We start from the raw sequence: 18,435 nt of genomic DNA on the forward strand, positions 1-18,435 counted from the left end.
TCAGACCATGGTTCTCCAAATGCCTATAGATCCTATCTCTAAGAATCTTTTCCAACAGCTTTCCCACCACAGACGTAAGGCTCACTGGTCTATAATTACCCGGACTATCCCTACTACCTTTTTTGAACAAGGGGACAACACTCACCCCCCTCCAATCCTCCGGTACCATTCCCGTGGACAACAAGGACATAAAGATCCTAGCCAGTGGCTCAGCAATCTCTTCCCTCACCTCGTGGAGCAGCCTGGGGAATATTCCGTCAGGCCCCGGGGACTTATCTGTCCTAATGTATTTTAACAACTCCAACACCTCCTCTCCCTTAATATCAACATGCTCCAGAACATCAACCTCACTCATATTGTCCTCACCATCATCAAGTTTGCTCTCATTGGTGAATACTGAAGAGAAGTACTCATTGAGGTCCTCGCTCACTTCCACAGCCTCCAGCCACATCTTCGCACCTTTATCTCTAATCGGTCCTACTTTCACTCCTGTCATCTTTTTTTTCTTCACATAATTGAAGAAAGCCTTGGGGTTTTCCTTTACCCTACTCGCCAAGGCCTTCTCATGCCCCCTTCTTGCTCTTCTCAGCCCCTTCTTAAGCTCCTTTCTTGCTTCCCTATATTCCTCAATAGACCCATCTGATCCTTGCTTCCTAAACCTCATGTATGCTGCCTTCTTCCACCTGACTAGATTTTCCACCTCACTTGTCACCCATGGGTCCTTCACCCTACCATTCTTTATCTTCCTCACCGGGACAAATTTATCCCTAACGTCCCGCAAGAGATCTCTAAACATCGACCACATGTCCATAGTACGTTTCCCTGCAAAAACATCATCCCAATTCACACCCACAAGTTCTAGCCTTATAGCCTCATAATTTGCCTTTCCCCAATTAAAAATTTTCCTGTCCTCTCTGATTCTATCGTTTTCCATGATAATGCTAAAGGCCAGGGAGCGGTGGTCACTGCCCCCAGATGCTCACCCACTGAGAGATCTGTGACCTGACCCGGTTCATTACTTCGTACTAGATCTAGAATGGCATTCCCCCTGGTCGGCCTGTCCACATACTGTGACAGGAATCCATCCTGGACACACTTAACAAACTCTGCCCCATCTAAACCCTTGGAACTAATCAGGTGCCAATCAATATTAGGGAAGTTAAAGTCACCCATGATAACAACCCTGTTATTTTTGCACCTTTCTAAAATCTGCCTCCCAATCTGCTCCTCTGTATCTCTGCTGCTACCAGGGGGCCTATAGAATACCCCCAATAGAGTAACTGCTCCCTTCCTGTTCCTGACTTCCACCCATATTGACACAAAAGAGGATCCTGCTACATTACCCACCCTTTCTGTAGCTGTAATAGTATCCCTGCCCAGTAATGCCACCCCTCCTCCCCTTTTTCCGCCCTCTCTATCCCTTTTAAAGCACTTCCATATGGTAAAGAGGGACTCCTGAACTCATGATCTATCATGCCAAGGCCCTTGCATCTTTCTGTGGACCTGAACTGCACTTTCTCTCCAACAATATATACAGTATTCTATTATTGCTTTCCCTTTGTACTACATCTACGCAGTCTTTGAAATTATCTACACGGATGTCATGCAAAACAAAGTTTTTCACTGTTCAATTCATGTGACACTGATAAATCAATTATCAATTACGTCTGAGAGAAAAGAAGCATCACCCCATAGGTGTCTTAAATGGACAACACCTTCTTTCTTGGACAGCGAACCCTAGTTTTCTCTCACAATAAGGATAATCTTGTTTAAAAGATTCTGTAAGCATTTTAACTTGATTTTCTCTCTTTCCTAGTTCTGAAGAAGGGTTTCAGGCATGAAAGGTTCATTCCGTTTCTCCTCTCACTGAAGTAGCCTGACTTGTTGAGTGTTACTGCATTTCTTTGTTTATTGATTCATGCTCCATGACCCAGGCAGTTCCCAAAAGGTGGTCAGCTCCAGAATCTTGCTGCTACATTGACAACCGATGAATGAGAGGAGTCACTTAATCAGAAACCGAAGTAGGTCTCCTTCTGAAGAAGTGTCTCTGCCAGAAATGCTGACTGTTTATTCCACCCCATAGATGCTGCCTGGCCTGCCGAGTTCCTCCAGCATTTTGTGCGTTGTTAGCTAGAATAGCAGCTCATCAGCCAACTAGCAGAAGTTAATCAAACCAACTAACAGGAGCTAGTCAATCAGCCAAAAGAAGCTCTCAAATTACTGACACAAGTTCACAAATAAATACCAGGAGCTCATCAACAAACCAATCGGAGTTTTCCAACTTACTGACAGGAATTCATCAACTAACCAATAGGAGCTTGCTAATTAACTGACAGGAATATGTCAACTAACCAATAGCAGCTCATCAGCCAACTGACAGGAGCTAATCACCCATTGGAAAGAAACTCTCAAATTACTGACAAATGTTCTTCAAGCAGACAATAGCGGCTCATCAAATAACCAATAGGAACTCACTAAGTATCCGACAGGAATTCATCAACTAACCAATAGGTCAACTAACTGACAGGAACTCATCAATTAACAGTTGACCAACCAACTGACAGGAGCTAATCAACCAAGTAACAGAAGATTTCAAATCAACTGACAGGAGTTCATCATTTAATACTATCATCCCCTCAAAACTAATCAGTGAACTCCAAGACCTCGGCTTCAATATCTCCTTGTGCAATTGGATCCTGGGTTTCCTCACTTGTAGACCCTAGTCAGTCTGGATTGGAAACAACATCTTCTTCACAATCTCCATCAGCACAGGTGCACACAAAGCTGTGTGCTTAGCCCCCTGCTCTACTCACTTTACACTTATGACTGTGAGGTGAATCAAAGGTAGTGATTAATCCGCATACAGGAGGGAGATTGAAAATTTGGCTGAGTGGTGTTATAATAACAACCTCTCACTCAATATCAGCAAAACCAAGGAACTGATTGTAGACTTCAGGAGCAAGAAACCAGAGGTCCATGAGCCGTTCTCATCGGAGGATCAGAGGTGGAGAGGGTCTGCAACTTTAAATTCCTCAGTGTTATCATTTCACAGGACTTGTCCTGGACCCTGCAAGGAAGTGCAACTGCAAAGAAAGGCAGCAGCTCTGCTTCCTGAGGTGTCTGCGAAGATTTGGCATGATATCTAGAACTATGACAAACTTCTATAGATGTGTAGTGCAGAGTGTATTGACTGGCTGCATCATGGCCTGGTACGAAAACACCAATGCCTTTGAATGGAAAATCCTACAAAATGTAGTAGTTTCTGCCCAGTACATCACAGGTAAAGTCCTCCCCACCATTCAGCACATCTACATAAAACGTTGTTGTAGGAAAGCAGAATCCATCATCATATATCTGTGCCTAGGACTTTTGCACAGTAGTGTAGCTATAAGGTGCGAGGAAGGAGTTTTAAAGAGGATCTGAAGGTTAAGCTCTTTTTTACACACAGAGTGGCTGATATATGGAACATGACTTGCTGCCGGAGGAGGTGGTGGAATCAGATACAATTACTACGTTTTAGATAGAGCCAATTTGATGGACAGTTAAGTAGGCCAAGAATAGAAGGACACATACCTAACGTGAGCAAATGGCATTAGCGTAGATGGGCAAAAAGCGAAGTATGGACACCATGAGCTGAAGGGGCCTGTTTCTCTGCTGTGACTTTATCCCCACCTCCTGCTACCTTCTCTCCCCATCAGTTCTCTCCGTCTCCCTCAGCTGTTACAGTCTTGGACAATCCCTTCAGTCCGAGCCTTGCATCACATTCACACCATGCTTGGTAACTCCACCTCCATGGTTTCACACAGGAAGCGTTCTAGCCAATTTCTTACATTTGGTGCCAGACATTGGAGTGGGAGCAGTCATTGCCCGTGGGCCGCTCTTGGCAGGGAAGTTGCTTTTGCTTCTGCGGGGTACAGGAACCATGACGCGCTGGCGTTTGACCGTAGGCACTGCCCGACTTGGTGGGGGGACTCTGTGGTAGTCATACATCCTGCAAAAGGAAAACAAGAGTTGAGTCAAAGGAACAAGGACAAGAGCAGAGCTTCTCATCACAGAACAAAACAGCACATCTGGTCTCAACTCCTCTTCTGTGCCAGTCCTCCATAACCCTCAGTTCCTTAATCTTTTAAATAATTATCCATTCTACCTTACACACAGGATAGCTAATGACCTGACCTCTGGTATACTCAGGTGCAGAGAGTTCCAGAGATTCACCACCCTCTAAGACAGGGGTTCCCAACCTTTATCATGCCATGGACCCCTACCATTAACGGAGGTGTCCGTGGACCCCAGGTTGGGAAGCCCTGCTCGAAGAACAGAAATTTCTACAGACTACAAGGTTAAATAACTGCCCCCTAACTTTGCATCTATGTCCCTTTCTCTATGGAACAAGGGGACACAATCGTTTGGCAGCAACCCAATGTACAAAAGTGTGTAGACACGGTCAAGAAGTTCAGCTGTTGTTCATGGAAGCATCTCAACATCCACCCTACCAATCCCCTTAGGGTTTTATACGTTTGAATAAGGTCACCCCCATATTTTTAAATTCCAGGGAAAACAGACCCAGACTGTCCATCCTCTCTGAATAGGATAGCACTCTCATCCCTCGAATTAGCCTGCTGAATCCCCTTTGGCGTGCCTCCAGTGCTACTATATCCTTTGTAAAGTAAAGTGACCAAAACTATGCAAAGGATTCCAGGTGTGATCTCGCGAACAATCGTAACAAAACCTCCTTATTCTTAAACCTTGATTAAAGGCTAGAATGTCATTTGTCTTCTTAACAACTTGTTAGAACTGTGTGCTAACTCTTTGCCATTCATACCTAGATCCACCTGAACTTCACTCTCCAGCATCTCTCTCTATTTAGATAAGATTCTGCTCTTCTGTTCCTCTTAACAATGTGCTTGACCTCCTGCTTCCCACATTAGTTTTGCTGAGTATGGGGAGGTTTCACTCAATCACTCAATCTATCTATGTCCCATTGCAGAATCACAACATATCCTTCCACCCAATTTCAAACCACTGGCAAACTTGAAAACTTCACATTTTGTTCCCTACTTCAGTCATTCATAGTCAATGATCAAGGACCAAGAACCCATCTCTGTGATACTTCAGCTGTATCCTTTCAACCCAAAAAGGACCCACTTATTCCAGATTTCTATGTTTCCATCCATGCTAGCACACTTCCTCCAGTACGTTGGGGTTAATGGTGGCAATGCAGGTGGTCAGGATGCTCTGCATCACATATCGATGGAAATTTTTAGGAGTCTTCGTGATATACCAAATCTCCTTGAACTCCTAGCGAAGTTTTTTGTTGGAGATGTTGGATACAGTGTTAGAGCATTGGCAAAGGCCACCAGTGAAAGCAGTGGAAATTTGCTGCACCCCATTTTTATTTTGCAACCCACCCTTTAACCAGAAGCATTACTTTTAGCATTACTTTTCATTTTCCTGTTAGCAATTCTAACTCCTTATCACTGGTTATACTGTAATAACTTGGTCATGTCGACATTTTCAAAGTTGAGCCAAGGCAGTGCTTGTGGTGAAATATTCATCAAGGAGGTGTTGGAAGGGTTAATGTAATCCTCACTCCATTTCAGAACAGTGACTGCCTTGCAATGCAGGTTTGAACCTAACCTCAGGTGTTGCCTGCACGGAGCTTGCGTATTCCCCTTGACATCGTCTGGCTGTTCCAGTTTCATCCCACGTGTCAAACAAAGACCTACAAGTTGAAAATTTAATTGGCTGCTGCAAATTTCCCCTGGTGCAGGTGAGAGCAAAAATATTGTTGGAGTTTCGGGGAGGATTAGTGTAAAAAATGGAGCTTACAGTTAAGAATCAGAATCAGATTTATTATCACTGATACGTGGTGTGAAATTTGTTGTCTTATTGCAGCAAATGCAATAATTAAAACATACTATAAATTACAAAAAGAAATACACACTCAGTGGTCACTTTATTAGTTACCCCAGTACTCCTTACTGAGTGTATGCCCATGGCCTTCTGCTGCTGTAACCCATCCACGTCAAGGTTTGACGTCTTGTGCATTCAGAGATGCTCTTCTGCACACCACTGTTGCCGTCCTGTCAGCTCGAGTAAGTCTGCCCATTCTCCTCTGAATTCTCTTATTCACAAGGCATTTTGCCCACTGAACTGCTGATCACTGGAGTTTTTTTGCATCATTCTCTATAAACTCTAGAGACTGTAGTGCATAAAAACCCCAGGAGATCAGCATTGTCAGAGATACTCAAATCACCCTGTCTGACACCAGCAATTATTCCACGGTCAAACCTCTTAGATCACATGTCTTCCTCATTCTGATGTTTAGTTTGAACAACAACTGAACCTCTTGACCATGTCTGCATACTTTTATACATTGAGTTGCTGCTACGTGATTGGCTGATAACACATCTGCATTATCAAGCAGGCGTACAGCTGTAGCTAATAAAGCGGCCACTGAGTGCATATATAAAAAAATTAATTGTAGTGCAAAAGACAGCAAAAATAGTGAGGTAATGTTCTTGGGTTTATGGAGCATTCAGAGATCTTATTGCAGAAGGGAAGAAACTGTTGCTAAAACGCTGAGTGTGTGTTATCAGGCTCCTGTACCTCCTCCCTGACGGTAGCAGTCAGAAAAAGCATGTCCTGCATGGTGGGGATCCGTAATAATGGGTGCTGTCTTCTTTGAGTCCTCACTTTTTAAAGTACAGACTTGGTGGACTGAAGAGACCACTTCCACACTGTAAGACCCTGTGAGTTTGTGGTTGTTTCTTACAGCTGGTGTTTTTCTAATTGGTTTTTTCCAAGATGATGAAGTGTGACCAGAAAGTCAAGGATGAGAATGGCCTACAGTGGTGCTGCTCATATGGCCCACAACTCCTGAGACCTAGGTTCAATCCTGACCTTGGGTACTGACTGTGTGGAGTTTGCCCGTTCTCCATATCATCCTGTGGGTGCTCTGGTTTCCTCCCACACCTCAGTGACATTCCAGTGCAGTAACTGGCTGCTCATAATTACACTGGGTGGCTAAAGAATCAAATGGGTGTTGATGGGCATACACAAACGCAAATAATTTCAGGGATAGAGAGAAACAAGGAGAGGGGAAATAGGATTGAAGGTATTTCTTTTCTGCAAGCCAGCATAGATACGATGGGCTGATTGGCCACCTTATGTGTAAACGTGAACCATATTGGGTCAAGTGTCAGAATACGGTAAGTGTACATGCAGCCAATCGATCGTGTGATAAGTCGATTGAGCCTCCTCCACGGGCCTCCGAGTGCGGATGCTTTCGTCTCAAGAGGCCCGGTTCATCGCTCCAACACTGTAAGTTGTGCAGTGTGTTTCATTACTAACATGATTCAGTAAAAAGTTTAATCATACTATTGATCGAAACAAGAATGGCCTCCTACACCAAGCACCTAATCCATTTTGGGCCACAGCAATGGCAAAATGGACGGCTGCAACCTGGCTGCAATGGAGGAAAACCTTGATGGACTACTTCAAACTCCCACCACTTTTAACAGCAGTGGAGGGAGCATGAAACTCCAGCTGCTTCGCATGCACTTTGGCAAACTTGGGCAGAAGTGCCCTGTACCTACAGAATGAATCTGATCTGACAGATGCATTTGAGGCTTTGGACAACATTTAGGTAACACACTTAATGGCACACTTCAGGTTCTCACAGCTGCTGCATACCCCCAAGAGAACGTAGATGATTTAATCACAAGATTGACCCTGGAGGTGTGGGAATGCAAGTACAAAGATATTCCCCTGAGAAATTAGGGAGAAATGATGCTTATCCAAGTGTTGCTTGTTGGAATCCTAGAGGGGAGAACAACCTCCTATCCAAAAAGAATATCAGATCAATTGGAAGAATATGGCACGTCTACGTGCAGTAAATCGATTGCGCCTCACATGTATTGGAGACACTGTCTCTTGGTGCAGGCATCTGAGTGTGCATGTTCTCGTCTTGACGGGCACACTTTTTCACTTGCACACTGTAAGTTGCCCAGCATGTACCGTTACTAACATGACTCAGTAAAAATGTTTACTCCTTCTACTCCGTTGTCCTTCTTGCTCCGTGTGTATTTAACAAAACCTTGCTAGTACATTTGGTAGTAGATATATGCTAACATGTGACTTGATAGCATGAAATTAGAAGGGACCTAGAACATACAGCACTACAGGCCCTTCAGCCTATAATGTTGTGCTGACATTTTAGCCTACATTAAGATCAATCTAACCCTTCCATCCTACATAGCACTCCATTTTTTCTTTACCATGTATCTATTTAAGAATTACTTAAATGCCTCTAGTGTATTTGCCTCTACTACCACCTCAGGGAGAGCGTTCCATGTACCTGCCACTCTCTGTGCCTTCACGGAATTCAAATGGTGGTAGATCCAACACGGTAAAGGAGGAGTGGTGGTTAAGAGCAGGCCTGATCATTACACTTTTCCTTCACTGCAATGATCAAACACAAGGGATTGTAACAGGTGTCCACTTCAACACCCCTTCCTTTCCAAATACCACCTCCTAAATGTAATTTCACTCCCTGCCAGGTTTACAGCGTGCAACCATTGTCGGGAAATACACCCATGAAGCTGAGACTAGTTCGGAACTTGGACCTTGCCTAAGCCCCCTTCACACTTTAACTAACGCTGATCGTTGTAGATGGTATCTGAGGAGAAGAGATATTTCTGCTGCTGTTCATCTGAAGTTGAATAAAACATATCTAAGTAGATTGAGCTTACTGGTTAATAATGTTCAGGCATGGAGAGCAAAAGCTGTAACATAAATTGTACATTATAGCTTTAAAAGGTGAGTCCTTATCTAGAAGAAACAACATAATAGCTTAAAGTGAGGTGAAAAATGGATTATTTTACAAAGGGGATCTATTAGCAGTCTTGACTTGATTTGCAGATAATCAACACATCACTTCTCCCCGTGGTGAACTGATTAAAGCTGAATATATTTATTTCTACATTTATTTGCTCCTGAAGGTATTCACACTTTTTATGTTCATTCAAGGGTTGTGTAGGCTGCGCCAGCATTCAGTTGCCCATCCCTGGAGAAGGTAACAGTGAGCTGCTTTCTTGAACTGCTCAGTGCTTGGGGTGCAGCTGCTGTTAGGGAGGGAGTTCCAAGATTTTGACCCAGCAGTGGTGGAAAGCAGCCTCTTGCTGGTGTGTGGAGTACCTTTGGTTCGTCAGCCATTCTTCAATGTGTAAGTGAATACTGGCAAGCTTCACGGGTGAGAAGAGTATCAGAGGGAGTCTAACCCTCGTGTACAAACTTGTCAAAGGGATTCACGGCATGGCACTGAGTGTGGTTGGGGTTTGAAGCATAATATGTGAGGGGTAATAAAGACAGAGACTCTCACAACAGTTGAGAAACATCTATTCAAGGAGTTGAATCAGCAATGTACTGAGGGATATAGATCAAGCGTTGGTAATAGGGTTAGTACACTGTATTTGAATGGCCTATTTTGGTGCAGTATGAGCTATTAGCATAAACCACAATTAATATTCACTTTTACTTAGCTAATCTTTTGCTTCCATTGTCCATCAGGACTGAGGATGAACCATTTCTGTAACTTGCAATAACTTTATTATCTGAATGGTGACCGATTAGGAAAAGGGGAGGTGCAACGTGACCTGGGTGTCATTATACACCAGTCATTGAAAGTGGGCATGCAGGTACAGCAGGCGGTGAAAAAGGCGAATGGTATGCTGGCATTTATAGCAAGAGAATTCGAGTACAGGAGCAGGGAGGTACTACTGCAGTTGTACAAGGCCTTGGTGAGACCACACCTGGAGTATGGTGTGCAGTTTTGGTCCCCTAATCTGAGGAAAGACATCCTTGCCATAGAGGGAGTACAAAGAAGGTTCACCAGATTGATTCCTGGGATGGCAGGACTTTCATATGATGAAAGACTGGATGAACTAGGCTTATACTCGTTGGAATTTAGAAGATTGAGGGGGGATCTGATTGAAACGTATAAAATCCTAAAGGGATTGGATAGGCTAGATGCAGGAAGATTGTTCCCGATGTTGGGGAAGTCCAGAACGAGGGGTCACAGTTTGAGGATAAAGGGGAAGCCTTTTAGGACCGAGATTAGGAAAATCTTCTTCACACAGAGAGTGGTGAATCTGTGGAATTCTCTGCCACAGGAAACAGTTGAGGCCAGTTCATTGGCTATATTTAAGAGGGAGTTAGATATGGCCCTTGTGGCTAAAGGGATCAGTGGGTATGGAGGGAAGGCTGGTGCAGGGTTCTGAGTTGGATGATCAGCCATGATCATACTGAATGGCGGTGCAGGCTTGAAGGGCCGAATGGCCTACTCCTGCACCTATTTTCTATGTTTCTATGTTTCTATGTTTGTCTCTCTGTTCCCCTCACTCCACTCCCTTTGTTTATTCCCTCATTTTGGTGACCTTCTCACATCCTTTCTTCCCCTGCCCTCATGACCTCTGCAAATACTCCTCTTTGAGTTGATAAGACACACTACCAGTCCAAAATTGAATTCTGATCAGATTGCTTCTTTGTCAGCCATTTACCTTTTCCACCTGTCACCTCCCAGATTCTCACATCATCCTCCCTCCCTCACCTATCCACTTTCCATCTCACCTGGCTTCACCTATCACCCCCCCCCCCGCTTCCTCTACTCCCTATTCTGACCTTTTACTTCTTCTCACCTGCCTCTATTACTCCCCCGGATCCCTTTCTCCTGTGTTCCACTCTCCTCTCCTATCAGATTCTTTTTTCTCTAGCCCTTTACCTTTCCCCTCACTTGGCTTCACCTTCTAGCTAACCTCCTTCCCCTCCCCTCACCTTTTTATCCTAGCTTTTCCCCCCTTCCTTTCCAGTCCTGATGAAGTGCCTCAGCCCAAAATGTTGACTGTTTTTCCCTCTCCATAGATGCTGAATGACCTTCTGAGTTCCTCCAGCATTTTGTGCGCGTTGCTTAAGATTTCCAGCATCTGCAAAATCTCTTGTGTCTAGGATTGAGGATGGCTTGCCTGCTGTGGGCTCTGAAGTAAGTGATGAAGCCAATGTGAGATCTACAGATTCTAGAATAGATGAGACGGGAAGAGTGGATGGGTAGATTATTTGGGATGTTCTGCACTCTTTTGACTGCCTGTGCTCCTGTTGTAGAGATTGAAGGTGTTCAGTGTCTTTCTATGTACCCTTTCTCTATTCTGGACAGATAAAGACCAAGAGATCAAGACCATAATATATAGCAGAATTAGGCCATTAGACCATTGAGTCTGCGCCACTACTCAATTAATGCTGTATTTTTTTCTCTCAGTCCTATTCTCCCACCTCTTACCCATAACTCTTAAACCCCTCGCCAACCAAGAATTGTCAAACTCCACCTTAATACACCCAGTGACTTGGCTTCCACTGCCCACTGTGGCAACAAATTCTGCAGATTCACCACCCTCTGGCTGAGGAAATTCCTGCTGATATCAGTTCTAAAGGGACTCCCCTGTATTCTGAGGCTGTGCCCTTGGGTGTCACTCTCTTACTCATGGAAACATCAGTAGCCAGTAGGTTTCAATGAGATTGCAAATGAGAGTCAACATTTCAGGCTAAGACTCTACTTCAAGACTGGGAAGGAAGGGGGAAGATGCCTGAATTAAAAAAGATGAGGGGCAGGGGAAAGAGGCTGGCTGGAACGTGATAGATGAAGCCAGGTGGGTAAGACAGGTCAAGGGCTGGAGAAGAAACAACCTGATAGGAGACAAGAATAGACAATAGGAAAAGGGAAGGAGAATGGGACCTTAGGGGATATAGGCAGATGAGAAGAAGTAGAAGGTCAGTGTTAGGAACAGAGGAAGTGGGGGTGGGGGGTGGAATTTGTTAACGAGAAGAAGAAATCGATGTTCATGTCATAAGGAAGGTACCCAGAAGGAATATAAGATGTTGCTCCTCCACTCTAAAGGTGTCTTCAAATTGGTACAAGAGGAGACCATGAATTGACATGTTGGAACGGAAATGGGAATTGGAATTAAAATGTTTGGTCACTGGGAAGTTCCACTTGTGGCGGATGGTGCAGAGATGCTCGATGAAGCAGTCCCCTAATTTACGATGGTTCTCACCAGTGTAGAGGATGTCACACCGGGAGCACCAGACACAATAGATGACCCCAGCAGATACGCAGGTGAAGTGTTCCGTTTGAGGCCCTGAATGGAGGAGAGGGAGGAGGTGTAGCACTTAGACCGTTTGCCAGGATAAGGGCCTCGAGGGAGATTAGTGGAGAGGGGATGTTGGTGAATGCATGGCTTTTCGGATTGCTGGTGAAGCAGACCAGGCCATGGATAGGGATAGCAGTTGGGGCTCAGGTGCTGAACGCTGGGCTTCCTCCTCCTACTGGCTTGCTACTATCATAGACTTTTTCACTGACTGGCATTCAGGAGGCATCTAAATGGATTTAAATCAGTTTTTTAAAAAATTCCTTCATAGAAATTCAAACAATTCACTCAGCAGATCGATCAGCATTTGTGGAGGGGAAAGGAATTGCTGATGTTACAGGTTGAAATGCCGACACCTCCTTCCCTCCCACTGATGCTGCAGATCTGCTGAGTTCCTCCAGCAGATTGTACATTGCTCCAGATTCCAGAATTGGCAATCACTTGTATCTTCATTTAGATCTACAGAGTCATACAGCACAGAAACAGGACCCTCGACACAACCCCTCCCTTTCAACCAAGGTACAATCTATGCTAATCACACTTGCCTACTTTTGGTCCATGTCCCTTTAAACCTTCCCTATCCATGTACCTGCCCGAATAACTTTTAAATGGTGTTACTGTACCTGCCTCTACCATCTCCTTTGGCAGCCCTTTCCATGCATCTACCATTCTCCACATGAAAAGCTTGTACCTTGCGTTCATCCAAATCCCTGCATTCTCACCCCAAACCTGTGCCCTCCGGTTCCAGAGTCTCTTACACCAAGAAGAATGCTGTGATATCCTACACCATCTACCTCTCTCAAAAATCTATAAACCTCCATAGGGAATGAAAGATAATTTAAAAAATCTAGTTAAAATGTATTAGATTAGAGTAAATTAGTTATAGCATTGAGCGTGAGAGTGGTCTTTTAAACTGCCTCCATCTATTTCCCCCATCACCGCTCTGAATGTAAACAATTTAAACCACTGTTTATAATGTAAATACATGCTGGTGTTTATTTATTTATGCACACTTTATTCCATATCCAAACTTTAACTTCTAACTTTATTAGCTTACTTCATTTACATACAACACTTCTTACATAACTTATTATTTATAACTGTTGAGTTTTTTTGTTGCACGTAGCACCCTGACCATAGCAATTTCCTAAAACATGTAAATATATATGGTAATTAAAGTTGAATAAACATTAGCAGGCAGAGGCCATTCAGCCCATCCAGTCTGTTTTGCCATTTAATGAGATTTTGGTTATTCTGATGGTGACACTAGTTCTGTATTCCCACTTACCCCACCCGCATCCCGCTAACCATTTATCCCCTTGCTCATCAGGAATGAACTTACCTTCACATTACAAACCTGGAAGAGAGTTCCACAGGCTCACCAAGCCTCTGAGAGGAAAAGGGAACTGTGTGCGGGCAGGTGAAATGCCACAGGAACAACGTGGCAAGCACCTTCAGTGGATGCAACCTGACCAGGACTTGCCACCTACAGGTTAGCCACTATCTTAGTCCCTCCTACTTGCCAGCTCCCCTTCAATCTAAACACAGATGGCAATAAGAGCTTTGTCGGTAGAAAACGCAGAGGTTCAGCAGATGCTGGAAATCCGGAGCTGGAGGAACAAAATTCTGGAGGAACCACAGATCAGGCAGCATCTATGGAGAAGAATAAACTGAGGAAAGGACTGAAGGGTGCAGTCCAAGCCTCGTTGAAATGCAGCATCTCCACTGACTCTTATGTAGAAACAAAGAAACATAGAAAATAAGTGCAGGAGTAGGCCATTCGGCCCTTCGAACCTGCACTGCCATTCAGTATGATCATGGCTGATCATCCAACTCAGAACCCTGTACCTGCCTTCTCTCCATACCCCCTGATCCCTTTAGCCACAAGGGCCATATCTAACTCCCTCTTAAATATAGCCAATGAACTGGTCTCAACTGTTTCCTGTGGCAGAGAATTCCACAGATTCACCACTCTATGTGTGAAGAAGGTTTTCCTCATCTTGGTCCTAAAAGGCTTCCCCTTTATCCTTAAACTGTGACCCCTCGTTCTGGACTTCCCCAACATCGGGAACAAACTTCCTGCATCTAGCCTGTCCAATCCATTTAGAATTTTATACATTTCAGAAAGATCACCCCCTCAATCTTCTAAATTCCAGCGAGTATAAGCCTAGTCGATCCAGTCTTTCATCATATGGAAGTCCTGCCTTTCCAGGAATCAATCTGGTGAACCTTCTTTGTACTCCCTCTATGGCAAGAATGTCTTTCCTCAGATTAGGGGACCAAAACTGCACACAATACTCCTTGGGTGTTTCTGGCCCATGAAAACTACATGGAGGTAATGTTTGAGGGTTGACACTGAGAAGCTTGTACCTGTGTGTCAGGAGTACCCTAGGGCACCATATTAATGATAGGTATTCCACTTCCCAAAGTATTAACGATAGAAGGTATACCACTTCTCAAAATAGCCTATCTCCTGCCTAATCTATGGAGGAGTCTATGGTTTTCATTTGGCCTTATCAGCTACTTCAAAACACATAACACCTGAGCCAGCCACGATCTCTAACATAAGAGGGTAGGATCTGACATATCCATCATGACTGGAGGAAGAATAGTACCTGCATCCGTCGCACAGCAATCCTCATTGAAGGGCTTGCACTGGAAGGTATGAGCAGCTTCAAGTTTCCTGGGAGCAACATCTTCAAGGATCTATCCTGCGCCCAGCACATGGATGCAACCTTGAAGAAGGCTTCCCAGAATCTATACATTCTTAAATATTTATAAGATGGTCTGGCATCGAAGATTGATAAACTTCTACAGTTGTACAATGGAATGAATTGATTGGCTGTCTGGAAACTCCAGTGCAGAGAAAATATAAGAAACTACAGTGAGTAGTGGATTCAAACAGTTCCATCATGGATACAGCTCTCTCCTCTATCAAGAGCATCCACAAGAGGTGATAACTCAGGAAGCCATCACTGGGGATCCCTGCTACCTGGGCCATACTGTCTTCTCAATCCTGCCATCAGGCAGAAATGTTACATGTCCCGTGAATATGCTATTGAAACGATGTAATTGTCTTATGCTATTGGAATGATGTAATGTTTTCGTGCAATTGGAATGATGTAATTGTCTTGTGATAGTGGGGTGATGTGATGTCATGTGAAGGCATGTTTCAACTAGTATAAAAGGGGAAACCGCAGTTGTTGTGTAGCTCATTTTGGTAACTACCGTTGGTAGTTACGCTATTGGAGAAGAAGAAAGAGTGAGAGTGAAGAATCCCCAGCTCCGAACAAACCCTAAAAGGATTTGGGGTTAACCAGCGTCATTCCGCGCATTACGGGTGTGACTGACATTTAGAATCGTTCGTATGTGGCACACACGTTTTGTTAACCCTAAAATGGTAAAGGTAGTGCGATGATCACTTTGTGGAAAGGTTAGTTACGTTGAGAAATCGTATTCTGCGTCATAACTTCGGACAGGGCATTTCAGTTGGGAGCTGTGTCAGTAGTGACGTCTTTACTTTGGGGACTGTTCCAAAGCTGGTTTGGGAAGTCTCTCCTCTCGAATATTTCAGGAATGGTTTGGAATTATTATATTCCCACCTTAAGACTTAAGTGTTTTAATAAGATCTGTTAAGAATTGTCTTTAAGTTTGACTGTTTGATCACAATAGATGCATAACGCTGTTACTATTCGTTTTAAGTTAATCGTTTGTTTACTGTTCCATGTTTTTGAGTAGAGGATAATAAACGCTGTTTATTTTATGAAAACTCGACTCAAATTCATCTCCATTGTTGCTGGTTATAACAAATGTGGGGGCTCGTCCAGGATTGAACAAATTTAGAGCTTAATTGGTTGTTTAATTATCGATCTGATTGGAAAAGGGAAAATCCTTTCTGTTTGATTGGGTTGTGTGTGGTAATCTGCGGCAATGGATGTTGGGGACTTTCTGGAATCACCAACCCCTGTGGCATTAGTGTCTGCGAAAATGGGTGAAGTGTGGGAAATTGCTGAAAAACTGAAGCTTCCAGGGATCACTGCGGCTACAATAAAGTCAGAGATCCACAGAAAAATAGCTGATCGTTATGTAGCTATGAAAGTATTTGATGAAGAGGTGTTAGAGAAGTTTCCTATAAGTAAAGACAAGATCTGGTTACAGCTAGGACAACTAGCATTACAAAAACTTAAAGTAGAAGCTGATTTAGAACTAAAACGATTAAAAGCAGCAGACAGACAGATGCAGCTTGAGGCTAGAGAAACAGAGAAACAGAGGGAAGAAGCAGAGGAACAGAGGGAAGAAGCAGAGAAACAGAAAGAAGAAGCAGAGAAACAGAGGGAAGAAGCAAATAAAGAGAGGGAATTTAAACTAGCGATGGAGAAGTTAAAGCTCGAGAGACCAGCTGGTTCTAGGGAACTGTTTGTACCATTTATTGCTAGTCAGGAAGTTAAATTGTTTCCTCCATTTAATGAGGCAGATGTTGATAGATACTTCCAGCATTTTGAGAAGGTTGCTTAGAGCTCACCGTGGCCGAAAGAGCGCTGGCTTGTCCTGTTACAAAGTGTATTTAAAGGTAAAGCACAGCAAGTTTATACGGCTTTAACCAGTGCACAGGCAACTGATTATGATACTGTGAAGCAGGCTGTACTTAAAGCTTATGCACTGGTTCCGGAAGCTTATAGACAGAGATTTAGATGTCTGAAGAAACATATAAACTAGACTTATGTGGAATTTGCCTCTGATAAATTTGTGTGTTTTGAGCGTTGGTGTACCTCTAAGAATGTGAATGAGGATTATGACACTTTACAAGAGCTAGTTTTGATTGAGGAATTTAAAAGGTGCGTCTCTGATGGCATAAAGGACTACTTGAATGAAAAGGACCCTGCTGCATGGCCAGTGTCTGCTAAATCAGCAGATTAGTATGCTCTAACCCATAAGAGTAAGTTTACTCCAAGTAAAACTTTCCAAAAGAGTAGCCTGGATAGTCAGGGTAAACCAGAGATTAAAGCGGAAGCTAGTGATAAAGGTAAGAATGAAGGGAAACAAGTGAAGGAAAAATAGTTTGGTCTTATTTGTACCATTGTAAGAAACCTGGACACGTTATGGCTAACTGTTTCCATCTGAAGAAGAGGGACAAGGAGGCAGTTCCAGATGCCTGCATGCAACACTTTGAAACGCCCATAAAACCACAGGGTTCGGGACATTCAAAGGAAGCTCTGTCAAGGTCTGACCAGGTTAAGAAGGGATACGATCCTTTCATGTCAGAGGGATTTGTTTCAGTGAATGCAAAGACCACTCAAGTATCAATTAAAATTCTTCGGGATACTGGTGGTTTTCAGTCACTACTGTTAGACAGTGTTCTAGAGTTTAATGATGAGACTGACATTGGTGAGGTAAATATTATACAAGGCATTGAGGGCTTCCTTATGTCTGTACCCCTGCACAAAATAGTTTTAAAGTCAGGGTTAGTTTCAGGAACTGTTAAAGTAGGACTGCGACCCAGTTTACTGGTGGACAGTGTTTCTTTATTGTTAGGGAATGACCTCGCAGGAGGAAAAGTTGTTCCTGCAGTGCAGATGACAACTAAGCCAATCGTTGATGATCCAAAGATGGATTCTCACATATATACCTCCTGTGCAATAACCCGAGATATGAAACAAAAGTGCTGAGGCAGAGGGTTCTGTGCAGCATGGGTCTGTTACCCAGACGGTTCAAATCAGGATTCAGAGTTTGATGATTTGGCAGTAACTTTTCTACCTTCATTATTTGATCAGGAACCTTGTAATAGTTCTGACATTAAAGACTTGTCCTTGTCTAGGAAGGAGATTATAGTGGAGCAAAGCAGAGACCCTGAGATTGCCACCTTAAGAAAACAAGCTCTCCCAAAGCATGAGATTGCGAAGGTGCCAGTAGGGTATTATTTCCAGAGTGGAGTATTAATGAGAAAGTGGAGACCACCTAAGATTCCTGCAAGTGAGGATTGGGTAGTTTTTCACCAGGCAGTGGTACCTAAAGTTTACCAGAATGAAATTTTAAATTTGGCTCATAATATACCCTTGCATGGACATCTTGGTGTGAAGAAAACTGTGAACAAGGTTTTAAATATTTTTATTGGCCTGGGTTGAGGAAAGATGTGATGACATTTTGCCGAGCTTGTCATACTTGTCAGGTTGTGGGTAAACCTAATCACATCACCTCAGTGGCCCCGTTACAACCTATTCCTGCATTTGGTGAGCCGTTT

At 43.6% G+C, this 18,435-nt stretch overlaps 1 protein-coding gene across 3 annotated transcripts in view; it reads right to left on the bottom strand.

The window, feature by feature from the left end:
- The window catches only part of LOC140210390 (RNA-binding Raly-like protein), a 1,435,753-nt gene that overhangs the window by 82,768 nt on the left and 1,334,550 nt on the right, over window positions 1-18,435 (bottom strand). For all 3 annotated transcript variants that reach the window (XM_072279313.1, XM_072279310.1, XM_072279311.1), the window contains exon 7: window positions 3,831-3,991. In XM_072279313.1, coding sequence (XP_072135414.1) covers window positions 3,831-3,991 — 161 coding nt within the window. The remainder of the gene's footprint in view (window positions 1-3,830; window positions 3,992-18,435) is intronic.

Source organism: Mobula birostris, chromosome 15 (assembly GCF_030028105.1).
Source record: "Mobula birostris isolate sMobBir1 chromosome 15, sMobBir1.hap1, whole genome shotgun sequence".
NCBI classification, from domain to species: Eukaryota; Metazoa; Chordata; class Chondrichthyes; order Myliobatiformes; family Myliobatidae; genus Mobula; species Mobula birostris.